This window comes from Apodemus sylvaticus, chromosome 10, assembly GCF_947179515.1.
Source record: "Apodemus sylvaticus chromosome 10, mApoSyl1.1, whole genome shotgun sequence".
Taxonomy (NCBI): domain Eukaryota; kingdom Metazoa; phylum Chordata; class Mammalia; order Rodentia; family Muridae; genus Apodemus; species Apodemus sylvaticus.
This window is the reverse complement of record NC_067481.1, coordinates 94,738,679-94,747,780: the sequence shown is the minus strand read 5'-3', so window position 1 is coordinate 94,747,780 and position 9,102 is coordinate 94,738,679. Positions and strand designations below refer to the sequence as shown.

Sequence of the window (9,102 nt, the reverse complement as noted above, 5' to 3'; positions counted from 1 at the left end):
CTTGGCCTCCAGGTGGGGCTCAGTTTTTAGCTCTCCTCTGCAGTCTTCCTGGAATAAGGTGTGTACCTGGGCTTCTTGGGCCCCAAGTAGACATTTTGACTAGCAGTGTCCACTTATTATGCTGGGTACATTTTGTTTCCTGGACTATTTTGGGCCTTAACTGGACAGACCTAACCTTAGAGCCAACATCCATATGTCCATTTTGGATCCCTTACTCTCTTTAAATGTGTATATGGAGAAACAGCTGTTTTGCATTGTTTTATCACAGAGTAAAGTTAGTGGAAACATTCTGTGCCATGGTCTGTAGTACCCACAGGATAATCCCTGGGCTCACATGCTATACAGCTACTGGGTACAATAGGCAGACCTCCTGCTTAGGTAGCATCTTTTTGAGTGGTCAGCTTCCTCAGAGCTGCAGAACTCCCACTTTCTGCAGTCTCTTGTGGAGGGTGATTTTTACAAGGACGTCGTGGCAAAATTTTTTTGTTGTTTTTTGAACTTTTTCTGGAAGGACAGTCTTGCCTGGGCAGACCTGGGATTTCAGGACTCAGAGCACTTTTGTCTCAGTCCTAAGTAGCTGTTACTAACACTGTCCCAACTTGCCTAGATGCTTAGTTTTTGTTTTCTTTTTTTTTTATTTCTGAGACAGGGTTCTCTAGCCCCAGCTTTCCTGAACTCATTGTAGTACCAGCTGGCCTCAAACTCAGATCCACTTCACTCTGCCTCTTGATGTTTTGTTAACTTTCCTTAATTGAAGTTTTCTGTAATTTAGGTGAACATAGATAACAAGAGATGTGTTTGTGGTGGTGGCGGCGTCACTGGCCATTATGCAAGAAATCATAGGGTCTACCATTAATCATAGATTAGCCTGAGGGCCCGGGACAGGTACTGGTTAGGTTCCAGAGCAAGCCTCCAAGCTGAGGAACTTGGAGAGCCAGTAGTTTTCAAAAACCCAGTAACCAGTCTCCCCAGGCCAGGGTATAGGAGGATACCTATATATATAGGAGGATAGAGGAGATAGACCCTTCCTGCACCCTCTTGTTCTTTCTAGGCCTGCGGTGTTGCCCACTGAATGAAGAAGTCACAATTCTGACCGGTAATTATAATGCTTCTCTCAAATCCACACTGCTTTCTCCATGTCATACATGTGCTCTGGCAGATAATTTCACGATTTCTTTTACTTGGTCAATCAGGACTTGTGTTTGACTTGTGTTAGTAATGATGGTGGGTGTACAGGACATATATATCTAAGAGATAGCAAATGGGGGAAGCAGTTTAAATTAGGTTTCTGCAATGACCGTGATTGATTCTTAGGCTGGAATAAGGCATTACTTTCCCTCTAAAACCAGAGGAAAACTGGGTTGGGTAGCTCCTGGTTCCCTTGTCTATGTGATAGGCACTGGGCCTGTAGACACAATTTCTGGAGTCAGCCTATATAGTGCTTTTACCACAAGCCTTCCTGATAATGGAAGTTATTTTTGTCTTGTCTCATGTAGGTCATCTTTGTGCCAGTAGGTGGCACTGTCCTTGTTTTTGAAACTGTTTTAGATGTACAGGGCATCTACCAGCACCCACAGGGGAGAAGAGGCCTATCAGTAAATTAGGCCCAGCCCGTCCAGGATCTGAAAACAGGAGGGTGAACTTGAAGCATCTCTAGAGAGAGTCTAATCAAACAAGACTACTCCTGCACGTATAGGACCTGTAGTGCTGGCCTGTTGCTTTCTGAGGGACAAAAGCTGCAGTATTTGCTCAGGGTGGCCAAATCCAGCCTCCGTATTTGTGGTGAATAACCCTAGACCTCTTGTTGGAGGCTTCTTGAATTTCCCAATGTCCCACAGTCATTGTGACAGGTAAAAGGCCGGGTCTTCACTTGGGGGATCTATGCTACTTGGAACTTGGCCCATTGCATTGAACATGAGAGGAGATGCAGGCTGTGCCCCTTGGAGGACCCAAGTTCAACAGTACTTGGAAGTCAGTACCTGAGTAATGTGGCTCAGGAATGTCACTGTCAAGGCCTGCATGGTAGGACAGAAGTATCCAGAGTGGGGCCAGGTGAAGGTTAACAAGTGACAAATGGTTCAGGAAGCTCTGGGAAAGCTTGTTTATCTTGATGGGGTCCCCAACAGCAGGATCAGTTGTCAGCCGTTTGGCTTTGTTCTGCAGTCTGGTCCTAGAATGTGTGAGCTCTTTTTTATTTTATTTATTTATTTATTTTTTTAAACAAAGTTAGCTGTGTTAAATAGTTACCTGGAAGCTTTAAGCTTACCTGGACTCTAAAGCCTCACTTTTTTTTATACCTGGCATGCACTATTAGAATACACTGAATTTTAATGTGTAATTTGTCAGTGTCTTCTACCTACTGAGTTCTTAACACACTTCTTGGGTCTAAATTTAAATTACTGCTAAAATGAAACTAATTCTCAAGATACTGTCTGTGACTCCTAGCACATGTTCTTTTCAGAACAGTTTATAGAATGCTGTGATGTATTCCAGTGATAGCAAAATGCAACAAAGCTTCTTATAACAGACTACCATTTTAGCCACTTCTGATGTGTATAAGTATGAGTGTTGTGCAGTCATCACTGATAACCAAGTTGCAGGATGTTTCATCCAGACAGAAAACTTCAACCCACAGTTGGAACTGTCCAGCTTCTTCCTGAAGCCCCTGGCAACCAGGAACCTGTTTTCTGTCTATAGTTTGCTCATTTGGATATTTCACAAACATGGACTCATACACTGGATGGCCTTTTGTGTGTTGGCTTCTTCCACTCAAAGTTTCTATAAAACTCAGTTGTGTGATGGAATCCCATTACTTTTATGGGTAAAAAATACTCCATTCAGAGTGTAAGCAGCATGTTACTCACAGTGATGGTTAACATGCTAAACTCGATGGGCATAGTATCATGCAAACACACCCCTGGGTGTGCCATGCAGGTGTTTCCTTGAGACACCCACGTAGAATGTGGGCTGCACCATGCTATATGCTGGGTCCTAGACTGAATAAAAAGGAGGGCAAGAGCTTCCTGACTGCAGATGCAATGTGACCAGCTGCCTTAAGTTCCTGCAGCCATGACTTCCCATCACAGGACTGTACCCTTCAACTGTGAACCAAATAAACCTTCCCTCGGTCGCTCGTGTGGGATGTTGTGTCACTCATGGGCCCAGGGAAACACTGCTGTGACTGCTCAGAGTTACTGAGAACCCTGACTTTGTAGTTCTGGGCTGGATTCAAACCCACCAAGGTTTGTTTTTGTCTGTCTTTTGAGAATGAGTCTCACTGTATAGCCCTAAACTCTAACTATATGGCCTCTAAGACTGGATGTATTGGTACTGAGCCTGATAATCCAGGGCCTGCTCTGCAGGGTAGATTTACATCTAAAGAAGCATTTGGTTAGACTTCCACCTCTGACCTGTGTGAATGAAATGAAAGGTAACAGTTGGGGGAGAAATTGCATTCCAGTAAATTCGTGTTGAAGCTGATGTGATACCAAGGGTAGGAGTGAAAGAAACGAGGCACTGTAGGCCAGTGGTTATCCAGAGCCCCATGGAAAGGTTCACTTGGTCTTCCCTTTCCTTACTGCCTGGCCTTCCTCAGCATAGGGACCCAGGCTAGACTAGGGCCTAGAGAAGTGGTTTTCAGCCTGCAGGTTGTGAGTCTTTTGCGGTCCTGTGTAAAGTAACCTGCATATCAAGTATTTACAATTCCTAATAAAATAATAGTTCTGAAGTAGCAACAAAATAATCTTACGACCTAGAGGCTTGACACCTTTGCAAACAGAACCAGGCACGCAGGCTTTTTCCTACTCAGGCTTTATTCAAAGGCCAAGAGGTACAGATGCAAGGAAGGGAAGAAGGGCCTCCCTGAGGGAGGCAACTTAACGATACTTGGAGGTCAACACAGTGCTCACAGAGGCAAGGAATTTGTCCACCGAGGCATGTACCGCAGGGGTGAATTCCTCAGGGAGGTTCTTAGCCAAGGTCACCTGCAGGCAGTGGCTCAGGAGCTGCAGAGACAGGGTCTGTCCATAGTAGCCACCCTGCTGCCTCTACTCCCAGGAACCACTATGTTCCCTGCCCTGGGTACAGGGACCTCAAGGCCTCTACAGGTCCCAAATGCCCACTGCTAGGTCCAAAAACACACCTTGAAGTTGATGGGATCCACACGAAGCTTGTGGGCATGCAGGTCGCTGAGATCTGACAGGGTGCCCTGGAGGTCATCAATGTTGTTTACAGCATCAGTCAGCGCATCAATTATCTTCTTGCCTTGAAGCTCTACCTGGGGGGAGCCCTGGCCCAGATTAAAGTGAGGGAAGTAGGTCTTGGTGGGGGGGAAGGTTTCGAACATCCTGTGAGGAGAGAGAAGTGCAGGAAAGCACAGTTAGGAGCTGCCCCCTGAGCACCAGGTCTGTTTTGGATGCTGTGACCCTCACAGAACAGTGTCCTGATCTCACCTCCCTATGGCTTCTGCTCCATAGTCTTCGCGACCAGCAACCTTGTCCCAGAGAACCCTGAGTTGGGCTTTGTCTTCCGCAGAGATAACCATGATGGCTTCCTGAGTCTATAAGAATCAGAAGTTTGTGGGACCTGAAATAAGCAGCACTTATATATCTTCACTGCTTGGGATACGCCCTTTGGGCAGTTCTCAACGGCTTGCTGTGCTCTGCCCAGCATAGCTTGTAAAGGCCCACAAGAGCCTCCGGTTCCAGCTCTGTCTCCCCTGGGTGCTTTTTACCCCTTCCTATGCCTCCAGTGACAGGTGTTTGGGAAGACTTGGCATGGGCAGAGAAGCAAATCCCTCAAAACAAACAGTGCCCACCCCGCCCCTCCTCCCGCTGGGACCCAGTTTCACACTCTCCCTCCTAACCCACACCCTGCTTCTGGCCTCAGCCCCAGGCTTCACCCTGGTTCTGACAAAAGGCTAAGATGCTGGTGACCACAGAGGAGCTCGCTCCTGTCTTTCTCCTTTCTTCCCTCTCTCTTCCTCTTTGTCCACTCTCTCCTGCCCTGGTTCCTCCTTTCTTGTCTTTTTCTGGGATCAGGTCTTGTTCTAGCTTCTAGACTGGCCTGAGGCCGTTGGCTCAAGTGACTGTCCTAGCTGAGCCTTCTGGATACAGGGAACCGCAGGAGCAGGTCACCAGACGCTTCCTAAAGTCTTGCATCTTAGCTGCCCAGTGCTGCCAGGGATGGATAAGGAAATGCTGAAGGCTGGGTTTGATGTCACACATGGAGAGCCTCAGGTCCTGGCAGGCGCCCGTGCATGCGCGCGCGCACACACACACACACACACACACACACACACACACACACGCTGCAGCCACCACCCCGCCCCTACCCCCCCCTTGATTCTAGGACAAGCAAACAATAAGACAGAAGCTGGGTGTAAGTGAATAGCAGAGTGTTTGTTCCCTTTGCCTGAGGAAGGTTCTGGCTTCAGTCCCCAGCACTGCAAAAGTAAACAGACAATAAGAGCCAGAGGCAGTGCTCAGTGCAAAGTCCTGGGCCTCAGTTCTAACTTCCTTGACTTGGGTGAGGGAGACAGCTGAGAGACCAACTCCCTAACTGAGATAACATTAAAAAAAAATCATCTGGGGAATCCAAATGGCTATCCATTCTCTTTTTCTTTTTTCTCTTTTTTTTTCTCTTCCCTCCCCCTACACCCATATATTTTCTTCCTCTTAGGTGTGTGCAATTGTTCTGCTGTGATCTAGTTTGTATGCTCTTCTCCCTTACTGCAGCTTCAGAAAGGTCCCTGGGACAAGACACTTTGACTATACATTCCGTTGGCATGTCAGGGACAGAAACAACTCAGGCATACATATATGTTATTCATACTAAGAGAGGCAGGCGCAGAACGGGATGTTGGGCATGTTTTTGAGCCAAAAGAATGAGGTCTGTGTTACTAGTCAGAGGTTTATGGTACCTGGAGGTTCACAGCAGCAAACAGCTTGTCCATGGAGGTGTGAACCTCAGGTGTGAATAAACCAGGTTGTTGGTCATACTTACAGGCATGCTGGGCTTAGGAACTATGGGGAAAGCAAGCATAAGTCAGTGGCTGTTGATACCTACCTCAAGGAGGTTGTCTGCTATTAGGTGAAGGAACAACACTACCTCAGAACCCAGGTCACTCCCCTGCCCAGACAACAGTCACCTCAGAGTTAATGGGTTCTCATGTAGCTCCTGGAAAAGGAGGGAACACTGGGCTGACATGAGAGTAGAAATGTTATCTAGGTGGCCTGCTGTGTTGACGAATATATCTGCTGCTTCTTGCCTTGGTGGTCTCAGCACTCATCAAAGAGGCTTCTCTGTATAACACATGAAGATCATTATGGAAAACCACGAGTGGTCAAAGCACAGAGGACATCGGATCCTGAGGTGCCCGTCCCCAGTAGATATGTCTACAGCATAACTCTCCTTGAGATTCTTAGAGGGTGTCTTAGTCTTAGGAATCTTCTCTTGCTCCTATCCTTCCTCCACTCCTCCCTGTCCTTCTCTCCCATCCTCTACCCTCCCTTTCTCTCCCTCCTTTCCTTCAACCCTCCTTTCCTTCAGACTCATCTTTGTTTAAACTTAGTGAAGATACTGGGTTCAGCCCCAACGTTTATTTGGGCCTTTTCTGGGTAGAGAGATATGACAGAGAGACTCTCCCTATTGATAACACAGAATGGTATGAATGCTTGTCTGGACTTCAGTTTATTGCTGATGTGTTTTTCTACACACAAATAAAAATGACGTGGCTGCAGGCATGACTCAGCACTGGAGGATGCTTGCTGCCCTTCCTGCGGGCCTGAGTTTGGTTCCCCAGACCCAGGTGAGGTGGATCCAAACTACTTGTAACAGCAGCTTCAGCTTCCGGGGATTTCACACCCACTCGTGACCTTCATAGGCATGCGCAGGTGTGTACACACACACACACACACACACACACACACACACACACACACATATGGCATACATAGAAACATGCATATACATAATTGCAAGATAATGAAGATGAGTGAACTGTAAGGAAAGAAGTCACAGGGAGAGGAAGAAACTGCCTAGGTATTGAGGGTGCTCTTTGCCACGAATCTAGTGAATGTGGTCCTCGCCACCCTCTGGGAAGCTGTATCCAGTGCAACTTAGGCTGACTCCTTCCTCTAAAAGCCTGGAAAGCTAGATCACATTCCAGAACACCATAGCCAGGCAGACTGAGATGCCAACCTAGACCCAATGGCCTGAAAGTCAGGACCAGAGTTCTTCTGGATGCTGCTAACAGCCAGGGAAGCAGAGGGGAATCTCAGGAGGGAAGCTTCTGTGCTGAGAGCAGAGCGCAGACTCCCTTCTGACCAGCTGCATCTTGTACTTGCACTTAGACTGCAGTGCATAAGGCATCTTTGCCCGGCCTGTGTCTGCACAGGCAGTAAGCTCTGCTGGGCTGCTCCAGGATGCAGAACACAAACACATACTCACTGCTCTGTTTGTTTTTTAAGAGAGGGTCTCACTGGCTTGGAACTTGCTCTTTAGACCAGGCAGGGCTTGAACTGACAGATCTCTCACTGCTCTGACTAAAATTATGTGACACCTTGCACTTTGGAGATGGGACGCAGAGGATTCATGCTGGATCTGACCTGAAGGCTTCCTCACTGAGGACTGGCCTTCATAGTCCTGAAAGGTGCTATGCAGACTGCCAAGGGAGGCATGCAGCCAATGGTTCTACAGAGCTATCCTACCTGTGGGCCACAGCTTTGACCAGCATGGCAAGGTAGCCCCAGGGTGCAGTGGGGTGCTCATTCTTGGCAGTAACCTACAGCTAATTGGATGGAAGCCTGCTCAATAGGGGGAGAGTCATGCCTTATACTGGGAACTTAGCTCACCGTGACTGTGGATATTACAGGAGAACCTGGTACTGCATTTATTAAACCACCAAACTCTGAACTCTTGTTTTGTTTTTTGTTCAACACAGGGTTTGTCTGTGTATCTCTTGACTGTCCTGGAACTTGTTCTGTAGACTAGGCTGGCCTCAGACTCAGAGATCTCCCTGCCTTTACCTCCTGAATGCTGGTTTTAAAGGGATTTACCACCACACCCAGCTCCTACGTGCATTCTCAATGTATATCGTTATACCCACAGAGAAGTGTAGGTCTCAGCCCTCATCAAAGAGGCTTCTCTGTATAACACATGAAGATCATTACGGAAAACCACGAGTGGTCAAAGCACAGAGGACATCGGATCCTGAGGTGCCCGTCCCCAGTGGATATGTCTACAGCACAAGTCCTGGATGTAAGGCTCAGAGATCACTGCACAAGGAAGGGGTGGAAAGAGTGTGAGAGCCAGGGGACCAGAAAATCTCTGTGAGACTGAGTCTCCTAGAAATGACAAGCCTCTCCTGTGGTATGTCAACAATATGGTCACCTAAACAAGACCTGACCCTAAACAAGACCATCAATAGTCATGCTACTGTGGAAGTGGGAATCTAAAGCCCACCCTCCTGACCGAGAATTACAGGCAGCTAAGGAATGTTGAGTGCAAGAATATGAGTCTTTCTCAGGGATGAGCCCCCTAATTTCTTGTCCAATATGAAGTGGTCAGACCTGAAATCATAAACATGCAAGCAACGTTAAACAGATTCAGCAGATTGTGTTTATATAGTTGTGTGTGTGAGAGTGTGAGAAAATACAGCAAAAGAGGCCATGAATTTGAGGAGGAGACTCATGGGAGGGGTTGGAGGGAGGGAAGCATGGGGAATGATGCGATTATAATTTTGTAAAATGTCTCAATCCTAGGATCCCACTTTTATGTGTACTTAATTATATCTGATTGATATCTCTGGACAGAGGAGAGCTACAGGATATCATTTTGGCTCTTTCTGGTTTGGGAGACACAAAAGAGGGAACATTCCTACTTGGAAAATACAAGCAAGCATGTGTGCGTGCACATGTACATGTGTGTGTGTGTGCATGGGTGTGTGTGCATGTGTGTGTGTGCATGTCTGCCTGTAGGAAAGCCTGAGTGTGTTCCAGCTTGTCTTGTGTTTTCTTACATTTCCATAAGGACAGCTTATCTGTGAGGCAACGATGTCATTCATAGGAGTAGAGAAGAAGGAATTATCCCAGTGGTCTGAGA

At 47.1% G+C, this 9,102-nt stretch overlaps 2 protein-coding genes across 3 annotated transcripts in view; one reads left to right on the top strand and one right to left on the bottom strand.

Moving 5' to 3' along the window:
* Luc7l (LUC7 like) overlaps positions 1–3,130 on the top strand; it is a 32,354-nt gene extending 29,224 nt beyond the window's left edge. For both annotated transcript variants that reach the window (XM_052197567.1, XM_052197568.1), the window contains one exon: positions 1–3,130. This exon is cut by the window's left edge and continues 1,209 nt beyond it. The gene's annotated coding sequence lies outside the window, so the exon portion shown is untranslated.
* A 663-nt stretch (positions 3,131–3,793) lies between these two features.
* On the bottom strand, positions 3,794–4,598 carry LOC127695434 (hemoglobin subunit alpha-like). The gene is made up of 3 exons (XM_052197587.1): positions 4,452–4,598; positions 4,142–4,346; positions 3,794–4,004 (listed from the first exon to the last, which is right to left on the bottom strand). The coding sequence occupies exons 1-3, from the start codon at positions 4,541–4,543 to the stop codon at positions 3,876–3,878; spliced, it is 426 nt and encodes a 141-aa protein (XP_052053547.1). The 5' UTR covers positions 4,544–4,598; the 3' UTR covers positions 3,794–3,875.
* Positions 4,599–9,102: the final 4,504 nt, after the last annotated feature.

What these genes read in the sequence shown, in the direction of transcription:
- LOC127695434 (XM_052197587.1), bottom strand. Translation starts at nt 4,543, where the DNA reads ATGGTTATCTCTGCGGAAGACAAAGCCCAACTCAGGGTTCTCTGGGAC. An exon ending in GGAGCAGAAGCCATAGGGAG is followed by an intron (nt 4,347 to 4,451) that starts GTGAGATCAGGA and finishes CTCTCCTCACAG; the next exon opens with GATGTTCGAAACCTTCCCCC. An exon ending in TGGATCCCATCAACTTCAAG is followed by an intron (nt 4,005 to 4,141) that starts GTGTGTTTTTGG and finishes CTGTCTCTGCAG; the next exon opens with CTCCTGAGCCACTGCCTGCA.